General features: G+C 41.6%; 1 protein-coding gene across 2 annotated transcripts in view; it reads left to right on the forward strand.

Annotated features, from left to right (window-relative positions):
- The window catches only part of MIB1 (MIB E3 ubiquitin protein ligase 1), a 155961-nt gene that overhangs the window by 2652 nt on the left and 130470 nt on the right, over positions 1-22839 (forward strand). For both annotated transcript variants that reach the window (XM_073631454.1, XM_073631453.1), the window contains exons 2-5: positions 6546-6717; positions 9235-9364; positions 16256-16360; positions 21839-21905. In XM_073631454.1, the coding sequence (XP_073487555.1) occupies positions 6546-6717; positions 9235-9364; positions 16256-16360; positions 21839-21905 (474 nt within the window). The remainder of the gene's footprint in view (positions 1-6545; positions 6718-9234; positions 9365-16255; positions 16361-21838; positions 21906-22839) is intronic.

A 22839-nucleotide genomic window follows, 5' to 3' on the forward strand; every position in this document is an offset into this window, starting at 1 on the left:
AATCTACTACACGGGGATCAGGAGAACTGGGATCTACTGCACGGAGGGGTCAGGAGAACTAGGATGTACTACACTGGATCAGGAGAACTGGGATCTACTGCACAGAGGGGGCAGGAGAACTAGGATCTACTACATGGGGGATCAGGAGAACTGGGATCTACTACAGGGGGATCCAGGAGAACTGGGATCTACTACGCGGGGGTCAGGAGAACTGGGATCTACTACGTGGGGGATCAGAAGAACTAGGATCTACTACACGGGGATCAGGAGAACTGGGATCTACTGCACGGAGGGGTCAGGAGAACTAGGATCTACTACATGGGGGATCAGGAGAACTGGGATCTACTACATGGGGATCAGGAGAACTAGGACCTACTACATGGGAGATCAGGAGAACTGGGATCTACTACACGGGGGGGGAATCGGGAGAAGTGGGATCTACTACATTGGAGGGATCGGGAGACAGCACTGGGATCTGCTTTATTGGACGCACCAGACGCACGGAGATCTGCTCTATAAGAGGGGTCAAGAGCCAGCACTGGGATCTGCTATAGGATAAACATTCAGCTGACACCATGGAGGGTCCTGGTACACCATCACCTGGTTTGCAGTGTATATCCTGTTACTGTGGATTGTTTATGACTTATAGTAATCCAGTCTTAGGTCTTTGGTTGCAGGTCTGGTCATACAAGCTTGCTCCCATGTAAACATGTAGATGTGGACATCTGAACTGGGTGACACATGTCATTGTATCTAAGTGGGTGTAAGGTAAATTCATATTTGTATGGCAGACCTTATCTTTATTATACTTGCATTATTTTGTAGTAGGTTTTATAAGGGCAATGTTTGTTCTTATTTTAATGTCATGTTGACTTTAAAGGAGTATTATGACCTGCAAAAATGCAATGTCAAATATGACAGACTAATCTTAACCAATCAGGTTCAAGGAAAAGAAAAAGAACAAAAGATATTTGCTTGTGCATGATTGGATGATGGCAACCGGCAGAGCTGTACCACATTTCTTAAAATGATTGTAAAGTGTCATTTTTTTAAGTTAAAAATAACAAACATGTTATACTTACCTGCCCTGTGCAGTGGATTTGCACAGAGCAGCCCAGATCCCCCTCTTCTTGGGTCCCTCTTCGGTGCTCCTGGCTCCTCCCTGCTGTTGAGTGCCCCACAGCAAGCAGCTTATGGTTATGGTGAATAGGACACTTTGGAAATTATTATTATTGTTTTTCATATGTCCTTCCATTGATGTGCGTTTTACAGCTGTGCTAAAACGCAGATTAACGCACTGGTGTGAATTGGCTTTTAGGCAGTCCTTCACTGGAAATGCACATTAGGCCTCTTGCACATTGCAGCTTGAAAAGTACAGTTTTTTTTTTTCTACTGAGCTAAAATACAGCCCATTAATTGTAATGTGCCTATGCACACAGGCGTGTAAACAAGCGCCGTGCATTCTTCAGTAAAAAAAAATTAGAAAAATCTGTAATTTTGGTTAGTAATTTACGCCTCGTGCGCAAATACGTGCAAAATGTGTGCAAATGTCCTTTAGTGCTTAACAAAAAACGCGAGAATACATTTTTGTGCGAAAATGCATGAAAACGTGCGCAAATACATAAAAAAAAAAAGTCTGGAAAACTAGATGTTCAAACAGGAGTATCATGTGTAAGAGGCCTTATAATGTAAGACGTAAGCAAACTATATTTTGGGTTTCTGAACTGTTTGGCCCAAGCTTTTATTTTGTAAATTTGTGTTCTGCTCACTTTAGTCGTATTGCGGAAGGAAAGAGGAAACGTATAACTTTTTCTAGCATTAAAATAAGTAAACAGAGAATGATTGAACTGGAATATGGTTAAATGTACCTTAAATTAAAGAAGTTAGCAATTTAATGTTAATTATGCAAGAATAGTAATACATAAAATCCGTTGCATCCTTCTGCAGCTTATGTGCATTCGTTCATTCATTGATTCTATACAATTCAATGAGCAGCTGTCACATAGCTTTCTTGGAGCAGTTGGTTCATTTCAAATTGTAAGGACCAATCATTTGGCAGTTATCAGGGCTGTCAGTGGTGATGTCATTCTTTGTCTAAATAGTGGAACAATTTGGGGACTGTGTGGGCACAGAAATGACAATGAAAATCGGACATAAATCTTTTTCTACTCCTTTTATGTGACACTGGTTCTGTTTTTTTAAAGGGACAAAAAGCAGTGGCAAAGGCGCTATCTTTGTTGTGTGGATTAAAACCTAAGAGCAGAAACTGGTTTATGTAGCTGTTTTTTTCCTTTATTCCAGTTTTCATTATTCAGCATCAGTATATCTCAATGGTCCTTTTTATTTGTATAATATTGACAGATATGCTTGTGTCACAACATCTGTTTATCAAAGATGAAGTTATAACTGCAGTACGGTATTAGGAAGAAAGGGCCAATCGGTCTGGTGAATTCAAAAATACTTGCTTACAGTAGTTTGTATGTGGTTTTGGATAGAGTGAGGCAGGATTAGATGCCCTGCAAAGTTTTTCTGCTATAAAGGACTCTGTTTGAAACATTCTGCAAAACATTGGTGCAATATTGCTGCATTGTTAATGTATGCATTTAGTAAAGGCTTGGACTTATTGTTTATACAGAGATGGCAGCTAAGTTCTAAGAGCATAGCTTTTTGGGTGCTTTTTGTTTTGCGCCAGAAAATATTCCTTGCCTATGAGGCAGATCAGATGTGTGATGGTGTCAGGTTCTACAATGCAGACTTCCCATATAGATGCAACCTATGTATAGCACAACACTTCTTAGTGCAAGTGCAGGAATATCAATTCCTTTATATGTGACAGGAACACTTACCATATATCCCTTTCCAAAAGATGCTACTTGTGTTTTTTTTTTTTATGTATCCCCTCAATATGCTTGTGTGAAAACTGTAACAATTTAGAGATTTAAGTGGTTGTAAATAGAGGTGCACCGAATGGAAATTTTGGTGCTGAAACCGAGGATGTTCATATATAATTGTATTGTAGTCAACTTTTTAACCACTTCAAGACCAAACCCATTTCTGACACATGTTGTTTACAAGCTAAAAGCAGTATTTTTTTGCTTGAAAATTACTTAGGAACCCCAAGCATAATTTTTAGCAAAGATTCTAGAGAATAACACGGCGGTCGTTGCGGTATTTGAGCATCGTTCTTTCAAGCGCAATTTTTTTGGAAGAAATACACATCACTGAATTAAAAAAACTAAACGGTTAAGTTAGCCCCTTTTTTTTTTTTTTTTTTTTTTTTTAGTATGTGAAAGATGTTATGAGGAGTAAATAGATAACTAACAACATGTTACGCTTTGAAATTGCACGCACTCGTGGAATGGCGACAAACAACGGTACTTAAAAATCTCCATAGGCGACGTTTACATTTTTTTTTAACGGTTACCAGTTTAGAGTTAGAGGAGGTCTTTTGGCTAGAATTATTGCTCTCGCTCGAACGATCAGAGATACCTCGTGTTATTTGAACACTGTCTACATTTGCGGGCGTGGCTTGTGTTTGCGTTTTTTTTTTTTTTTTTAATTTTTGTGTGTGTGCGAGCACGCAGGGATATAGGGGCATTTTAATTTTTTTTTCTTATTTGTTATTTTTATACTGTAACTTTAAAAAAAAAAAAAAACTCTGATCGCTTTTTTGTTGTCATAAGGAATGTAAACATACCTTTTGACAGTAAGGCCACTTTCACACTGAGGTGCTTTACAGGCGTTTTAGCGCTAAAATAGTGCCTGTAAAGCGCCTCTTCTGTCACTCCAGTGGGAAAGCTCGAGTGCTTTCACACTGGAGCTGTGCGCTTGAGGGATGTTAAAAAAAAGTTCTGCAAGCAGCATCATTGGGGCGGTTTAGGACATCACTTCCGGGTTACTACATCGGAGACCCGATCAAAGACGATGATGGCTTTGTTCAGGACTCCGGCCAGGCGGCAGACGTGCCAGCTGATCGCACGGGTCTCCGGTGGGACTGGAGACCCAAGCGGAGCAGTAGTTGCAGGCATCACCCCGGTACAACCACTTCAACAAAATGATGTACAATTACATGATTTTGCGTGAAGTGGTTAATATGATGAATTTAAATGAATATCCATTTAGTGGCTTGCTATTGGGGGCACTGGTCAAGGGGAAGGAGCCAGGAGCACCAGCGGGAGACCTGAGAAGAAGAGTAACGGGGCTGCTCTGTGCAAAACCATTGCACAGAGCAAGTATGACATGTTATTTAAAAAAAAAAAAAAAAACCTTTTAATATCACTTTAATGCTTAACACTTACAGTATATATTTTTTCTGAATGTTTTACTGCTTTGAATATTGTATTTAACCACTTACCGACTGCAATACGTACTTATACACGTTGTGGTTTGCAAGTAGTTTACCAGGGTTATGGCGGAAACTATCAGCCATAACTCCGATATTTCTTTTTTTTTTCAGCTGGTGGCCGACTTTCTCATGAAAGCGCTATAAGCAGCTCATTAGCCCCTGGATTGCTTTCTGAAGTGGGTTAGAGGACATCCCCCCCAACAACTGCCCCCCCCCCCCCCCCTGGCGTCGCTAGCCGGTGCTTCTCAGGCTTACTGTTTCTACCTGCGTGCCTGAGAAACGATCTGACAGTGCTGCCGACTGGTCACAGAGGTGATAAAAGACTAGATCTTCTTTGATCTATGGCCTTGGAAGACTGGACTTAATTTCGAGTCTGGGGTGGAAGTAAACAAATTTTTATTTTTAAAAAAAATTTTTTATGTTAAAGGTAAAGAAGAGATTTGTGGTAGAAAACCCCAAAAAGTGTAAAGCGCACCCCATCCCTCTGTGCTTGTGCGCAGATGCGAACGCATAAGTCACGCACGCATATGTAAATGGTGTTCACACCACACATGTGAGTTATCGCTGCAAATGTTGGAGCGAGAGCAATAATTCTAGTGCTAGACCTCCTCAGTAACCACAACCAGGTAACCTGTAAAGGCGTTTAAAGCATCACCTGTGGAGATTTTTTAATTACTGTAGTTTGTCGCCATTCCACGCGCAATTTTAAAGTGTGACATGTTAGGTATCTCTTTAACATCATCTTTCACAGTATACAAAAAACTTGGGGTATACAGTGGGGAAAATAACTGATTTCCTGCAGATTTTGTAAGTTTTCCCACTTACAAAGAAATGAGGGGTCATAGGTGTATTTAGGTGTATTTAAATGCTAGAGACCGAATATCAACCGAAAATCGAGAAAAAAGCGTGATACAAATATTGTAAATTGAGTTGCAGTTCAGTGAGTAAAATAAGTATTTGATCCCCTACCAACCAACAATAATTCTGGTTCCCATAGACTGGCTACAGTATGTGCTCATGTGGTACACAGATTAGTCCTGTCAATTTAAGAATATGCTCCTAACGACAACTTGCTATGTTGTTTCTCCACCAAGTACTAACTCATGTTTTTTTTTTTCACATATCATAAAAATGATAGACCCCTCATTTCTGTGTAAGTGGGCAAACTTGCCAAAATCGGCAGGGGATCAAATAATTATTTTTCCCACTGTATATTGTGTTTTTTTTTTTTTTTTTTTTTTTGCGCTGTAAGAATAATATTGCGCAATTAATACTCCAATCCATAAAGTGCAAATAATAGTTGTAGGTCTAAATATATATAAAAAAAAAAAAAAATATATATATATATATATATATATATATATATATATATATATATATATATATATATATATATATATATATATTAACCTACTTCAATATTTCATAATGCACATTCAAACATGGTTCTAATCCATAAAGTGCAGATGCAAAGAATATATACTGTAAATATTATGGGTATTAAAGTGCAGTAAACCAATATCAGCAATTAATTTTACACATAAAAATATAATCGGTCCTCAAACGATCAATTGATCTATATACAGTGCTCCAAAAAGAATAGTTCCTCAGTGACTTTTGATAGTGCTTCAAGGTTAAAACTCTCGGTGACTTCACACACGTGCTCCGAACACCCCCCCCCACCCCCCCCCCCACGGTCATAGTGCAGCACAACAGTGTAAAAGAATCAACTTGGGTACAATCGGCCCGCCCATAGATGGATCAAATCTTGGCCGGTCCCTGCTGAACCAGCCGAGATTCAATCCACCTATGGCCGGCTTTGGTGAGACCTTCAGAACTTTTCTTGTTACAGCTACTTGACAGCTGGACTTGATGATGTTCTTTCCATATGTAGACAAGATGCTCATAAAATGCATAAAGATTGATCCCCTTCACCTTCCTACTTGTAAGTAAATGCATTTAACATAGCCAAAAGCCTAATATGAGTAACGTTTATTTGTAATTGCTTTTGGTGTGTTTGACTCTGAGTCATTTTACTGCCTAGGGGCTTTTAGATGAATAACTTGGTTAGAATGTGGCTGGCTGGACCATCTATTTCTCTCTGCTCCTTTTAGTTATACAAAAAAACATTGTTACTTTTAATTCTTTAATGCTAAAAAGTCTATCTATTGTGTATTAAAATTATATATTTTTTTTTAAGGTGTCAAACATGATGGGACAATGTGTGATACGTGTAGACAGCAGCCAATCATTGGAATCCGTTGGAAGTGCGCCGAGTGCACAAACTATGATCTATGCACTATGTGTTATCATGGAGACAAGCATCATCTAAGGCATCGATTTTATCGAATCACTACACCAGGAAGTGAACGGTAACTACAGTTTTGAGAGGGTTTGCACTTGGACAACTGTACCTTTGGTACAATTGTCCATAAAGGGTAACTTAACTTTTGTGGGAGAAACATGGCAAATAAAAAAATAATATAGCATCTATAATTGCTACACAATCCATATTCTAATTTAATCAAATTAAACATTACCTTTCCTTTTCAATCTACAGCCACTGTAATTTTCTGTAAAGTTTAATGCAGTGTGGCAACCTGGAGGCCTTCTGTACACAGATGGTATACAGAACTTCTCCAGAAATGTTATTTCCTGCTTTTGTGATTGGCTCACTCATTTTCCCAGACCTCTGCACTAAGACACAAGTCAGATTTTAGGAATTCTCTGCAACAAAATGTTCATTTTTGGTGACATACTCCCAAAGTGTTAATTACTTCCAAAGGAATGCAGACATTGAAACTTTCATAATTAGAACACTGCAATTGCATCAGCTGATAAATACTGAGAAAGTCACTCCCATTTATGTTCACACTGCACATTAACATAATAAAATAGAGCTGATCCTTTAGAACACGGGCAGGTATGAATCTGCAATGTTTGTTAAAATCCTTGCACTATACATAGATTAGGGGATTGTTTTTTTTTTTTTTTTTCTTTCCAAAAGTGGAGTTCAACGTAAAATTGCAAAGACATTATATCATCTACTGTACATAATATCAAAAGATTCTGAGAGTCTGGAGAAATCTCTGTGCGCAAAGGACAAGGCCAAAATGCAATATTGGATGCCCGTGATCTTAGGGCACTGATACAGCACTGCATTAAAAACAGGCATGATTCTGTGATGGACCATCACTGCATGAGCTCAGGAATACTCCCAAAATTCACTGCTCTGTGAACACCGTTTGCTGTGCCATCCAAAAATGCAAGGTAAAGCTCTAGCATGCAAAGAAGAAGCCATATCTGAAAATGATCCAGAGACATCACCGTCTTTTCTGGGCCAAAGCTCATTTAAAATGGTCTGTTGCAAAGTGGAAAACTGTTCTGGGTCAGACTAATCAAATTTGACTTTCTTTTTGCAACCATGGGCGCCACGTCCTCTGGACTAAAAAGGAGAGGGGTCTTCGACTTGTTAATGGCATCCGTTCAAAAGCCTGCATGGGGGTGCCTTAGTGCATATGGAATGGGCAGCTTGCACATCTGGAAAGGCACTATCAATGCTGAAAGATATATCCAGGTTTTAGAGCAGCATATGCTTGCATCTTTCAGCAGGACAAGTCTAAACTGCATACTGCATCTATGACAACAGCATGGCTTCGTAGAAGAAGAGTCCGGGTGCTTAATTGGCCTGCCTGCAGTCCAGGCATTTCACCAACTGAAAATATTTGGCGCATCCAAAAAACAAAAAAATATGACTAAGACCGAGGACTGTGGTGCAGTTAGAATCCTATATCAGGCAAGAATGGGACAACATTCTTCTCCCAAAACTCCAGCAACTGGTCTCCTTAGTTCCCAAATGTTTACGGAGTGTTGTTAAAAAAAAGAGGGGATGCTACACCATGGTAAACATGGCCCTGTTACAACTTTTTTGAGATGTGCTGCCATCAATTAAAAAAATTACCTTATTTTTTCTTAAAATTATACATTTTTTTCCAGTTTAAACATTTGATATGTTTTCTATATTCTATTGTGATTAAAATATAGGTTTATCAGATTTGCAAATCACTGCATTCCATTTCTATGTAGATTTTACACAGCGTCCAAGCTCTTTTGGAATTGTGGTTGTATCTAATTTGTTGCTGTAAAACATGTTTCGATACACAACATGGCTTTTCCAAAGTGGTTGTTAACCTGCCGACAGAGGTGAATGTATTGCTGATAGTGGAAATTATATGTTTTAGGCCCCTTCCAAAGGGGCAGACCGATCAGACCACCCGTTGTCCTCTAAGAAGCTGCAGATGTCAGTGGATATTTGCCCTCTAAAAACAGATGATGGGAATCATTCCCCAATCGTTTTGCTGTCTGGCGGATCGGATTGGATGACGGTCTGGTGAAAATAGTAAGACGATCTGTTTCCATCCCCATAGAGGAAAGTGGGCTGTCCGTGTTGCATCAGCGGAAGTGTGTTTTTTTTTTTTTTTTTTTTTTTTTTGTTTTGTTTTGTTTATAGTGTGGAAAATAATTCAACTTGGTCAACCTGTTATTTTCACTGCACAATGGGTACCCCACCGTTAAAGACTTCTTATTTGAAAAAAAATCTGTTACTTCTGTCTGTGATGACATTGTGGAACTTTTCCCTCACTTGCTGTCTCTCTGATACCCATACAACATAAAAAGTTCTAACTCTACCTCACTCCACTACTGGAGAGATTTCCTATCACTTCTGTTCTAAGAGCAAGTGAAGAGCAATATCCAAAATAAGAATGTAGGCAGCAATAAAAATCAGACTTTGGCTCTAACCCTTCTCTGTTCTCTCCATGATGAAATTAAATTGTTGTTCTAGTGTTGGTCTTTACTCATCACTTGGAAATTTTTTCTTTAATCCTCAGTGTGCTTTTGGAATCTCGGCGCAAGTCAAAGAAAATAACAGCACGGGGAATTTTTGCTGGTGCTAGAGTTGTACGTGGAGTGGACTGGCAGTGGGAAGACCAAGATGGTGGAAATGGGAGGCGAGGCAAGGTAAGAATATTGATACTGAAATTAGGGTTGCACTGATACTAGTATCGGTGCCGATACCGAGTATTTGCACAAGTATCGGTACTCGTTCAAATGCACCGATACCCGAAACTGATACTTTCAGGCTCGGTTCTTTGAGCTGTCAGTGGGGATGAACAAATGTTTCTCTGTTTAACTCCTTATTAACCCTTAATTTACTCTAATCGGCCTTAACCGCTTGCCGACCAGCGCACGCCGATGTACGTCGGCAGAATTGCGCTGGTAGGCAAAAGGGCCTACAGGTACGTACCCTTTAAGAAGCAGTGATGCGGCCGCCGCGGTCTATGTGACCGCTGGTCCTGCGGACTCGATGTCCGCCGGGGTGTCAGCAATCTTGTCACGGAGAGGAAGAACGGGGAGATGCTTTTGTAAACAAAGCATTTCCCATTCTGCCTAGTGACAGGACAGAGATCACAGCTCTCTGTCATCGAGAGCAGTGATCACTGTCCTGTGTGTTAAAGCCCAGCCCCCTAACAGTTAGAATCACTCCCTAGGACACACTTAACCCCTTCACTGCCCCCTAGTGGTTAACCTCTTCACTGCCAGTGTCATTTACACAGTAAACAATGCATTTTTATAGCATTGATCGCTGTATAAATGACAATGGTCCCAAAATAGTGTAAAAAATGTCCGATGTGTCCGTCATAATGTCGCAGTCCTGATTTAAAATTGCAGATCACCGCCATTACTACTAAAAAAAAATAAAAAAAATAAAAATGCCATAAAACTTTTCCCCATTTTGTAGACGCTATAAATTTTGCACAAACCAATCAATATACGCTTATTGCGATATTTTTTTTTTTTTTTCTTCAAAAAATATGTAGAAGAATACATATCGGCCTAAACTGAGGAAAAACAAACGTGTTTTTTTTTTTATATATATTTTTGGGGAATATTTATTATAGCTCTTTTTTTGTTTATAGCGCAAAAAATAAAAAACGCAGAGGCAATCAAATACCACCAAAAGAAAGCGCTATTTGTGGGAAAAAAGGACGTCAGTATTTTTTTCGGGTCGGCGGGCAGCACGATTAACAATGGATTTACATCGAAGGACACTGTCTATTGTGTTTATTACTTGTTGACACATTTTTGGTGAATGGGTAGGGGCATGTACCAGATACTCATTCACATAGAGGGAAGGGGGCGCTGGATCTAGGGGCCTAGTTATGGTTCAGGAGGGGGGGCACTTATGGTTTAGAAGGGGGGGGGGCACTCGCTCGTAAACCCCCCCCCCCTTTCCTGACCTGACAGGCTGCATGCTTGGATAGGGGTCTGGTATGTATTTTGGGGAGCTCACTCCGTTTTTTTCCTTTTAAATGTTGGCTTTTTTTTTTTTTTTTTTTTGCTTTTTTTTTAACCGGCACCTGTCAGTTGGAAAACCTATTGACAGCTGATGACTCATCGGTTGTTAAGAACACTGCGGCAAGCGTCCCAACCCCCACTCCTTAACAACGAGTGTACACTGCACCCTGATTGGGCAAAGCATGGAATTTATTATTCAGCACTGCAGGGTGTTCATCGGGGCAAACACCCTGAAAATTTGGTGTTCGGCAAACAGGCAAATGTACATTAAAACTTATTATTATTATTATCATTATTATTATTATTATTATTATTTTTTAATGAGCAGTAAAAAATATCTAGCTTAGGAGAGGGTGGCGTTGAGGATGAATTCGCCCTGACTTGCGATAAAATGCACCGAAAATAGATGTACAATTCCATCCATTTTTATGCGTGTTTTAACACGCTGATTCGCACTTTGATGTGTGTTGATGCGCTTTTAGCTCACATTAAAATGCACTGCATTTAGCAAAATTTCCTGTGACATCACATCCTATGGGTTAGCGAAGGAGTGAGTTAAGATGGTTATCTTTGTAGCCCCAAACATGGGCTACAAAGTCGTCAATGTCAATAAGTCCTGACGTGCTGACAGAAAGCACATACTCTTTTCCTCACTCTCCAATCCCCCAAAGATGGCTGCTGGTATGTGTGTTTGTAAGCGAAAAAAAAAAACCACAAAGCAAACTGTCTCTTTACTGCGTTATGCTGCGTTAGCCTGCATTCTACACGCATTGACCTGTTTTCTGTTGCATTTTAATGCAGTGCAGGTCAATGTTGCAGTTGTTACTAAGAGCTGCAGCTGCCTGTACTGTATTTGTTGTCATTTAGGGGTTTAACTGATCATAAAACTTTTTCTTTTTTGCCAAAAAGTACCTAAAGCAAAAAATAGCCTGGTCATGAAGGGGGTAAATCTGCCAGAGCTGAAGTGGTTAAAACCCCCCCCCCCCCCCCCCCCCCTTCCTTCCTCAACTTCAAAGATTAAATGCTTGTTATGTCTAGAATTGTTCTGTAAGCTGTGACCGGCTCTGGCCACCTCTAGCCCGGTATTTCTCAATTCCAGTCCTCAAGGTGCACCAACAGGTCATATTGTCAGGATTTCCTTCAGATTAAACAGCTGTGGTAATTACTAAGGCAGTGAAACTGATCAAATTACCCGTGCAAAATAATGGAGAGCCTGAAAACATGACCTGTTGGTGCGCCTTGAGGACTGGAATTAAGAAACGCTGCTCTAGTCTTCTCAGCATGCAAAACAGGGTAATGTCCATGTATTGTGTATGACATAGAGGCTCCGCCCACAGACCAGAGCTTAGGGCAGAGGGGGTGGGTTCAAGGACTGAGTATATGGTAAGTTCAGCCCTTGCAGTACAGGGAGGCCCCACTGCAAGGGAGCATTTAAAAACAAATGGTATTAAAGTGGCTGTAAACCCTCACATATACCCAGTGAAGTGAACAGCCTCAGATGATGCACAGGGATGAAACAAATCTCCTACATACGTTTTACATGTATATCTGCTGTCTTCAGCTTTATATACTGTTTAGAAAGTGCACATCGATTTAGAATTTTCACTTCCTCACGTAGCAGTGCAGTGTTGGATTACACAGGGAGACAGCTGATTGGAGGAAAGGCGCCCACACCCCCCTCCACATGGGCAGAGACTTTCAGAGCTCTGCTGTGAGTAAAGCAGCTTTCTGCTAATTTATTTATAGCACCCAACCTGGCACAAATTTCAGGCTGGTTTTATCACATGTGTCCGAGAACTTGTCAGAAGTTATCATGCTGATAACAGAAGAACAGGGCAGGAGAAAGCCATGGGGACATAGGGCTTTGAAGAGAGATAAGAAAACACTGCAGATATGTGCCCAGCTCAAATTTTGATGAATCGGGTTTACATCCACTTTAAACCCAAAAGCAAACCTTTATTATATTGCTGCTTACCAATTCTTTGATATGTTGACTGCATTTGTTTACTTTTTCAGGCTTGCTTACCTTTATTTTTGATCTGGGGATCCAGCCAGGTAGTGTGCTTTCACACTGAGGCGTTGGGGGCGTCGACGGTAAAGCTCAGCTATTTTTAGCGGTGCTTTACCGTCGTTTTAGCGGCGCTATTCAGTCGCTAGCAGGTCGCTTTTAACCCCCGCTAGCAGCCGAAAAGGGGTTAAAACCGGCTGCAAAGCGGCGCTGCCATTGATTTCAGTGGGCAGGGGCGCTTTAGGAGAGGTGTATACACCGCTCCTTCAGAGCTGCAAAGATGCTGCTTGCAAGACATATTTTACCGTCCTGCAAGCGCACCACTCCAGTGTGAAAGCACTCGGGCTTTCACACTGGAGTGAGAGGAGAGGCTCTCAGGCACTATTTTTAACGCTATAGTGCCTGTAAAGCGCCTCAATGTGAAAGCAGTCTAAGTCTGTTGCTTTTCAACAGAACAAGCTGTCCTTCCAAATGTAGCAGTTAAAGTGTTGAGACAAAGCATTTAACGTTGACAGTGGGGATAACAATAATCAGCTTTTATTTATTCGTCTAAAATCTTTATCCCCAAAGAAAAAAAACAGTTGATGTAACTGCAGTGACAGTTTGGCTTCATTTGATAGTGTATCCAAATCTGCTAGTACATCTAATACGACTCCCCCTGTCCCAGACTGACAATACTGCTGTCATCCAGAGTGGAGGCATTCTAATACAGGAGGTGTGTTACTGGCCAGATCACCAGGTGAAAAAAGCCTTAAAAAATTTTTTAATACCGCTATTAAATTCCTGGAGTTGGACTTTAAGATGAAGGTTTTATTTATACATACATAGGTTTGTGTATTTTTGAAATGATTTGCATGTTCAGAGATTGACTTGAAATAAAAGGGTAGAGAAAGTGTGCTCCTTATGCTGGATTTTCATTTGTCTTCATATGCTTGCCTCTTTATATGAATAAATCATTTCATGCTTCATGTGAACCTTTCACTAGCTGTGGCATATGGTGTGTAATTGTGACAACTACAGAGGCCTTTAAACTAGCTGACTCAAACTTTTATTGGTTAGCCACATAATGTTCATTGAAATGCAAATTTTCAATATCCAACATCTGACTGCCCACTCCCTGTGTGTTTGCTAAGCAAATGTAGTAGTTTAGGTATTCCGTTTCTAAGTAAACCAACGAAAATAAAGCCACATTTAAATTATAAAGCATTTTGCGTTGATCGATTGAAACAGTTCTAATTTTCTCTGTCAGAAGTCAAACTTGTAATAAGATCTTCTTGTGCTAAGCCTGCAAACCCTAAAATGATTGTAAACCTCTGTCATGAAATATGAAAACGGCATATCCTTCTATAGTGTGTACTTGTCTCAATCCAGAACACTAAGTGTCATTTCTGTGTGCTGTCTTGTTCCTCTACTATCTGCATGAGTCACTGCTGATTAGGGTTGCACCGATACGACTTTTTTAAAACCGAGTTCAAGTACTGATACTTTTTTTTTTTTTTCAAGTACTCGCCGATACTGATATTTTTTTTTAATGTCATATGACAGTGGCACTAATATGCAGCACTGATGACGCATGGACTGTGTCAGTAGTTTTTTATTTATTTTTTAAAAATTTTAAAATTTTTTTACTATTTTACTTGTTTGCCGACAATATAACTTGCGTATACGGCGGCAAGGTGGCTCTGCTGTGTTGGATCACTTACCTAGTACGTGATCTGACACTTCTGGATGGTGGGGGGGGGACACACATGTGTGCCGTCGGCGGTGGCCCGCTCCTGCTGTGATTATACACAGCAGGAGCATCTGTGAGAACTGCAGACTTGATGTCCGCCGGCACTCGACGATCATCCAGCAGAGAGCCAGAATGTCGGTCTGCCTATGTAAACAAAACAGATCGCTGTGCCGACAGGTGGAAAGGCATGGATCCTGTGTGTCTGCAAAGCAGGAACATGGTCCCAATTCTTCCTTTAGTAAAAGCACCTCCCACAGTATGGCTGAAATCCCATCGCACAGAGATCTCATGTGATTTGCACTGCAGTGCGGTGTGAATCACATCCGATGTCGGACATCGCTGCAGTGTGAACAGGAACTTAGACCCCTTTCACACTGAGGCAGTTTTCAGGTATTTTAGTGCTGGAAAAAGCACCTGTAAAGCGCCTGAAAACTGCCTCCAATTCTCTGCAATTAGTGCTTTCACACCCGGGCAGCGTGCTTGCGGGACGTTCGAAAAAATCCTGCAAGCAGCATCTTTGGGGTGCTTTGGGTACAGCGCTTCCAAAGAGCCCCTGCCCATTGCAATGAATGGGCATCGCTTCTGAAGTGCCGCAACACACAAGTTTTTAACCCCTTCTTTGGGGTTAAAAGCGTCCCGCTAGCGGCCAAAATCGCCGCCTAAACAGCGGTAAAGTGCCACTAAAATGAGCGGTGCTTTACTGCTAATGGCCAGCTTTTAATGTGAAAGCAGCCTAACTGTGCTATTTAGTGCCTGAGAATAAACCCGTGTTTGTAAGATGCGTAGGGGTGCCTATGAGAATTAATCGCACGCGTCTCCTGCACCCCAGGGTTCTAATAATTTTCCGTAGTTCTGAATCTAAGGACAATTAAGCCTAGTACACACGTGCCAAATGTTCTTGCGGCATCAGCTGGTTCAATAGAAACCAGTCGACATTCGGCCCATGTGTACGACAGCTGGTTGCCAAAGGGTCATAACCGAAAAAGATCTGCCGACTAGTTTCTGATCGGAGTGCTTTGGTGGGGGGCCATCCCCCTGTCAGAACACAATAGCACAGCAGGGGAGATGGCTGTACTAACATCGGATTGTTAGTACAGCAGCTCTGACCTGCTGGGTTGAACGAAAAAAACTAGTAGTGTGTACGAGGCTTTAATAATGTACAAATTATTTGATCTTTCAGCCCAGGCAGCTAGATGTGTGAATATTACTTAGTAATTGGCATTGATAAACACAATGATTTGATTTTTATATGCTTTGTATTCCCTGTAAAGCAGAAAGGTTGTTGTGTTTGCCTTTATTTTACCAGTTTAGCAAAGATTAAATTTGGTCTAATATGTAACTTTTGTTAGACCCCTTTCACACCGAGGGCGTTTTGCAGGCACTATAGCGTTAAAAATAGCGCCTGCAATCCGCCCTCAAACAGCTGCAGCATTGTCTCCAGTGCTGGCAGGACGTCAGGAAAAGTCCTGCCAGCAGCTTCTTTGGAGCAGTGAAGGAGCGGAGTGTTTACCGCTCCTCCACCGCTGCTCTCCATTGAAATCAATGGGGCAGCGCTGGGATACCGCCGGCAAAACGCCGCTATTGCGGCGCATTGCGGGCGGTTTTAACCCTTTCTCGGCCGCTAGTGGGGGTAAAAGCGCCCCGCTAGCGGCCGAAATGCGCCGCTAATCCGACGGTAAAACGCTAAAAATAGCAGCGTTTTACCGCCAACGCTATGGGCAGCCCGGTGTGAAAGGGCTCATAATATTGTTTTTCTTTATGTGCTTTCATTTAGCCAAGTCTCAGATTTTTTATTCTTTGCAACCCCCTTTAGGTGACCGAGATACAGGACTGGAGTGCATCAAGTCCACACAGTGCTGCTTATGTTCTCTGGGACAATGGTGCTAAAAACCTCTACAGAGTTGGCTTTGAAGGCATGGTAAGTAGTTCCAAGATGACATAAAAACAAGGAATGTTTGGAGTGGGGGAGGTAAGTTGAATACAGTGGCTTTCTTTTGTATGCTTCTTTCTCTTCTGTCTTTTGTTACATCTGCTACTAGTTTGGGTGCTTCGTTTAAGTTCTTTTGTCAGCTAAGCAATTAATACCTATTCAATAGGGTTGAAATGGTTGGTGTTTTGTGTATTTTGATCATCACAGCTGTTCCAGTGCTACTTTTTTTTTATCTACTTAAGCTGGTCAGCAGGGACCGGCTGAGATTTGAACTATTTATGGGCACGCTGATTGATCCATCGATCGACAAGCAGCTTGTTGGATTTTTATATTGCGATTATTGCTAGCAATAATCACTGTGTTCTCCCAGCAGGGACAGAAAATCGCCTCCGGGAGAACACAATAACTCCGCAGGATGGATTCCCCCATCAACACTGACAATGTTGAGGGAATTGAGTGATTTTTCTTTTCTGCAACCTGTGGTTGCAGAAAATTGCAAGCATCCTTTTTCGCTAGAAAAGCACAGCATGCTGGAAAATTTTTGTTTGAACTTTCAAGTAACTTTACAAACCTCCATTAATTCCTGACATGTCACAATATACATCAGTACTATAATTTTGCAAACAGACTGTAATTTTCTTTTCAATATTTTTATTAAATTATTGAATGTATAACAAACAATGGTACATAGATACATGGTACAATAAAAAGCCAAAAATGCTAGATGGATGGGCGCACAGAGCTACACCAGGTACATTATCACAGTATTCAACAATAGCAGATCATTAGGTATAGTAGAGATAAGGTTACCTTCCCAGAAGATGATTGTGCTTGGTGCAATTACAGGGCTCGGGCAACTATTTTACACAGTCAAGTTATCTAAGTACAATGAGCGGAACACACCATTCTTCCTATCTAGTTTGCAGCCTGCTGCAAGCTGGTAAGGAGATTGCTCTCGCCGGACAGTCCCTCCACCCCAAGGGGATCATACTGTGGAGGTGGCTGACCGGGGCAACCCTATCTAGTAAAATTACATGGCTGGTCTGAAGATGGAAGCATATTTGCTCCGGCCTGCTCAAAATGTTGCTTTCATGGGTACCATATTGAGTACCGTAGTCCTGGACACATGCCCGCTATTTGCTATTGTGCGGTTGAATCAAGCTGTCTTAAACCATAACTTAACGTAATGTAAAGTAGGAACGTGAATGGACTGCAGCGGCCCAATGCCTCCAACTGGAAGTCAGTTGTGAGATATGTTCTTTCTCCACTGGAGGAAAGAGAAGTATTGAAAAACGGGGGGAAAGAAAGTCGAGTATAAGCTTCAGGAGATGAGAGGGAGATGGGTAGAAGTAGAGAGGAGAGGAGAGAAGAAGAGTAAAGCAAAGAAGAGTAAAGGAAAGAATGCCACCTAGAGGGAGAAGAAGGAATCGGAGTTTTCTACATCTCTGGAATCAACGGTATACCCATGTATTTCGCCCAAGGTTCCCAAATGGACTTGAATTTGTGGGTTTTGTCCAGCAACTTGCTGACCATTTTCTCCTGGGCCATGATCCAGGAGATTTTACGTTTCATTTCAGCTAGCGGTACTGTGTGGCCCTTCCAATTTCTGGCAATGGTGATTCTGGCACCCAAGAGCATATAAAAGATCAGGGATTGTGTGTGTCTGGGTATATTTTCTACCCGAACGTTGAGAAGAGCTATTTCCGGGACCCGTGGAACGGCTACTCCCGTGATCTTTCGCAATAAGTGGAAAAAGCTGTTCCAGAATTTCCGGATTCGAGGACATGTCCACCATATATGGAGTATAGATCCCAGATGGCCACAGCCCCTGAAGCACAGAGGGGATGAGTCTGGGAAAATTTTGGCCAGGGTGACCGGAACTCGATACCAACGTGTAATATTTTAATGCTAGCCTTCATTAGAGAGGTGTTCATAATTCCTTTGAACGATCTGTGAAAGCATCTGCACCATTTATCCAAGTCCCACTCAACTGCCAAGTCCGTTCCCAAAGTCGGGCATAAAGTGGTTTGGAAGAGGAGCCGGCTAGGGAATTATAGATAATGGAGACACCCCCCCTTCTGATCCTTTACGTTGGCGCACCACAATTCATATGCTGTTAGTGAAGGGAGACCTGAATCCTTTGACCATTTTGATCTCAGGAAGTGAGTAATTTGGTGAAGTCTGTATCTCTCGGAGTTGGGCATATCCAGTTTACTGACACAGTACCCGACAGAGAGGGGTCCCGTGGAGTTAAGGAAGTGTCCAATCCTGTATAGGCCCTTGTTTAGCCACCCTTTGAATGCTAATATGTTTTGACCAGGTGGAAATTCTGGGTTGTGGGAAAGTGGGCAAATGGGGGAAGTTAAAGCAGGACTTTTTTGTAGTCTATCCCAGAGGGCCATCGAGTGAGAGAGGGTCGAGGCCAGTATCGCTGGTCTGAGGCGTGGAGCAGCCCAGAGCAAGTAGTCTATCGTGTGATTCGGTGTTGCTTGTCTCTCCATCAGTAGCCAGTCGGGTTTAGGGCCCTTAGAGTAGGCCATGGATATCTGTGCCAGCTGATCTGATTGGTAATACCACCAAATATTGGGTAGAGCTAGACCTCCCTGTGTTTTGAGTCTGTAAAGTGTTTCTTTGGAGCATCGCCTGCCTTTGGAGCCCCATATAAATAGTAGTTGAGTAGTTGAGCTTTCTTGATTGGGATTGGTAGGGATCTAAAGAGGTATAGGAGGCGGGGAAGGAGGGTCATTTTAATGGAATTGACTCTACCTAGCCAGGACAGATCGTGTTTAGACCAAGCGGACATATCGGCTTCAAGTTTTTTGAACAGAGGGGGGTAGTTGTTGTAAAAAAGCAGGTCAAATCTAGGGGTGAGGTTGATTCCTAAATAGGGGATATATTTCGTGCTCCATGTGAAAGAGAAGGACGTTTGCAGGCGCTTGAGTAGGTCAGGTGAGACTGAAATATTCAGTGCAGCGGATTTGGAAACATTGACCCGAAGACCTGAGAATTCCCAAAACCGCTCAAGTAGCTTCATAATGTTAGGGGTTGAGATGAGTGATGATGTTACGAAGAGGAGAAGATCATCCGCGAAAAGAGCACATTTGTGTTCATGTGGGCCGCATGCGACTCCTTTAATGTCGGGGTGACTGCGAATGGCAATTGCCAGGGATTCAATGGCAATTGCAAAAATTAACTGGTTGAATGAAAAAAATCCGACTCCTCTATGGGCTGCCTTAGTAGACTATACACCAATGATCTGAGTGCAACATTATAGCAATACAAGTCACAAGGTGAAAGGCTGCAGCAGGAGCTGCTGGTTTGTGTCATTTCTGAACTACCACAAAAACATTTGATGTTAAAATGTTTGCTACCCAAACATTTCATATTCCTGATATGTGCCTGCTGTAGCATGTACTTGTATAAAAAAGTATCCTGTTCTCTTTGTATTGCTTCCTTTATGTGAAATCCCTGATGTTCCTGCCAGTCCCTCTGCTTTCCTAGTAAAAACTGACCACACTAAGCAGGATAACACACTGTGGTCAGTTCTCTAGCTGTGCTGGGAACTCGGCCTGCTCTCCTCCAATGATCAGACTTGTCCTGACACGCCTCCCCTGCATAGCCATTCACAGGGAAGCTCAGTGTGTTGCCGATTCTCCTCCTCCCAGCTCTTATGAAGCTGAGAACAGAGGGAATGTGATCACTTATGTAAAAGGGGAAAAAAAGGTATTTATGTTTTTTTTTATATCTTTACAGAAATGTTTTGTCTTTCATTTCAGTTTTTAACTGAATGTGTTGTTTTACAAGGTGATAGTTTTCAATCATTGTAAGTTCACTGTAAAGCCCAACTTCTGCCATATTTTCGTTCCACTGCTTGTATAGTGGATCCTGTCCAGGAGCTTTAAATTTCCTTTTCTGCCTACCCCCAACAGTGACAAAACTCTGCCACTCTGGGAATACCTATGCCAAAATGAAGAGTGTGCATTAATGACGCGTGTGCCTGAGATCTGCTCCTGTGCCAGACCTTAAATGAAAGAGTGCTTACTACTTCATTCTTGTGTTTTACTGCTTCTCCTGACAGTGCAGTTGTAGGAGCTAGTTTCCTGGAATCTTGAAAAAGTAATAACTGTATGCTAACTGCTTTCAATATATTAAATGAAATTAGTTTGAGTAAGCGCATTCTGTTATCAGTGGCTGATGCTCACAGATCATTGCAGGACATGTGAACAGCACAAGTGACTGACATAAGTTACCTCTAATGATGAGCATCCTGCATTTGTATGGCTTCTGTTTACTGTACAAATTCTTTTTTCCTTTATGCCGGATACTACAAACAGTGCTCTCCTTCTGGAGAATTTTATTGTTCGCTCTCTCCCCTTCCTCTTTCCTCATCCATGCGCAAAAAGTTTGGTATTCTCACAGAACGCAAGGTGTTCTGTGAATGTACAGGGTAAATGAGAGGAGAGGCTGTAAAACAGCACCTCCCGTTGTCCGTTCGAGGAAACCCTTTTGGGAAGTGAATACAAGGCTTTTTGTAAAAGGGTGTGGGGAGAGGGAATACAGGATCTTTTACTGTATGAGAGATGTAACTTTGTCACCTCAATAGAAGAGCACTGCGAGTAATATCTTGCATCAATGACGATAGGATTTGTACAATTAACAGTCATTCAAGTATACAATACTTATCATTAGAGATGACGTATATGACATTCAGTCATTCAGAGGACAGTTAAAAAAAAATAAAATAAAACCTCTGGCTATTATGGGGTATTCGCATCAAACCCAAAATTGGTTTACCAAGAGTGATAATTATTATTAAAGCCTAAGTGCAGCCAAAATCAAAAACAGAAATATCAGCACAATGGATATAACTTGGTCAAGTAGGATGTGTCCCTTCTGCTTATTCCTCTGCTGTTAGTAGTAAACCTCCTCCATTCTGGTTTCCCGCTTCTGTAGTCTACTGGTGCGGCAGGAATTGTTACTACTAAGGGGCTGTCGCAGGCTCTCCTCAAGAGAACCTGACTATGCCTACCCTTTCCGCCTAGCTGCTCCATTCATTGAAGTTATACCACAGCTTCTGTGACTGAAACAGGATCTATGAAGGAAGGGGGCAGAGCTATCAATCATCTGCCCATCCTCTATTCTTAGATAGTTTTTCATTCATAGAAGCTGTCATACAGCTGCATAAAGAGGCAGGCATAGTCAGGCTCTCTTGATGAGAGCTTATGACAGTTGTAATAACCTCCGCTGCACTGGAAGTTCACGGCAATGGGGATGAGGGGAGCAGGATACAGGAGGATTACTAACAGTAGAAGAATCAGCACAAGGGATGAGTTATGTTCTCTGTGCTGATTTTCCTGTTTTTGATTTTGGCTGAACATAGGCTTAAAATGTAAGTAGTTTAATGAATGATCTGTGAAATGTATAGTTTAAATGCTTGAATACGCATTTGTTCTATTCTTTTTTTAGTCTGATCTGAAATGTGTGCAAGATGCCAAAGGAGGATCGTTTTACAGAGACCATTGTCCTGTACTGGGTGAGTGAGGATTCATTTTTTTGAAGCTACCAGCAGTAGTTGTTAGGACTGCTGATTGCTGTATCATCCAAAAATCTAAATACTAACTTTACAGTAATGGCTCTTTTTGTTTTATGCAAAGCCTTTATACCAAATGGAACAAGAATTGTTTCTATAACAGCTTAAAAGGTGTTAGATGGAGTTCAGCTTCAGTTTGTGAGTCAGGTAGTCAATCTAAATCTGCTAATGCATTTAACACAACCCTACTACCTTCTCCACAAATTGACATTGCTGCTGTCCTAAAGTGTCTCTGTTGCTTCTGCATCCAGAGAAGAGAAACAAAGCCTCGTACACACTACCCAGCGGGTTGAATGAAAAAAAAAAAACCTGACGGCTCAGGTCGGAGCCACTGTACTAACAATCCGATGTTAGTACAGCATTCTCCCCTGCAGTGCTATTGTGTTCTGGGGGGGGGGGGGCAGCGCTCTCTGCCATTGGCTGAAAGGGACGTGTGTGGGCAGTTCAGCATTCAGCAGACCTTTTTCAGTCACGACCCTTCCACAGAAGCCAGCCGTCATACACATGGACGGAATGTCGGCTAGTTTCTATTGACCCAGCCGATGCCGACCGACATTCGGCCCGTGTGTAATAGGCTTATGATAGTGAGTTACTGGCTCAATCATTAGGGGAAAATAAAGCAAAAAAGAAAAAAAAAAAGCAGCTATCACATTTAAGGATTGGCAATCTGCGGTATATAACATTTTTGTTTTTGGGGTTAATGCTTTAAATTGTACATTCACAGAAAACCTATATTGACACTCTGTCACATAGATTGTGAGATTTACAAAATGTTCCCTGGATTTTGAGGTACACTACAATAATAACAGAACCAAGGAACTCCAAGGAATTAACATGTGACTAGAGGAGCAGGCAGTTGCAGGTGGTCAAAGGATGT

The sequence above is a fragment of the Aquarana catesbeiana genome, linkage group LG05, assembly GCF_042186555.1.
Source record: "Aquarana catesbeiana isolate 2022-GZ linkage group LG05, ASM4218655v1, whole genome shotgun sequence".
NCBI lineage: Eukaryota > Metazoa > Chordata > Amphibia > Anura > Ranidae > Aquarana > Aquarana catesbeiana.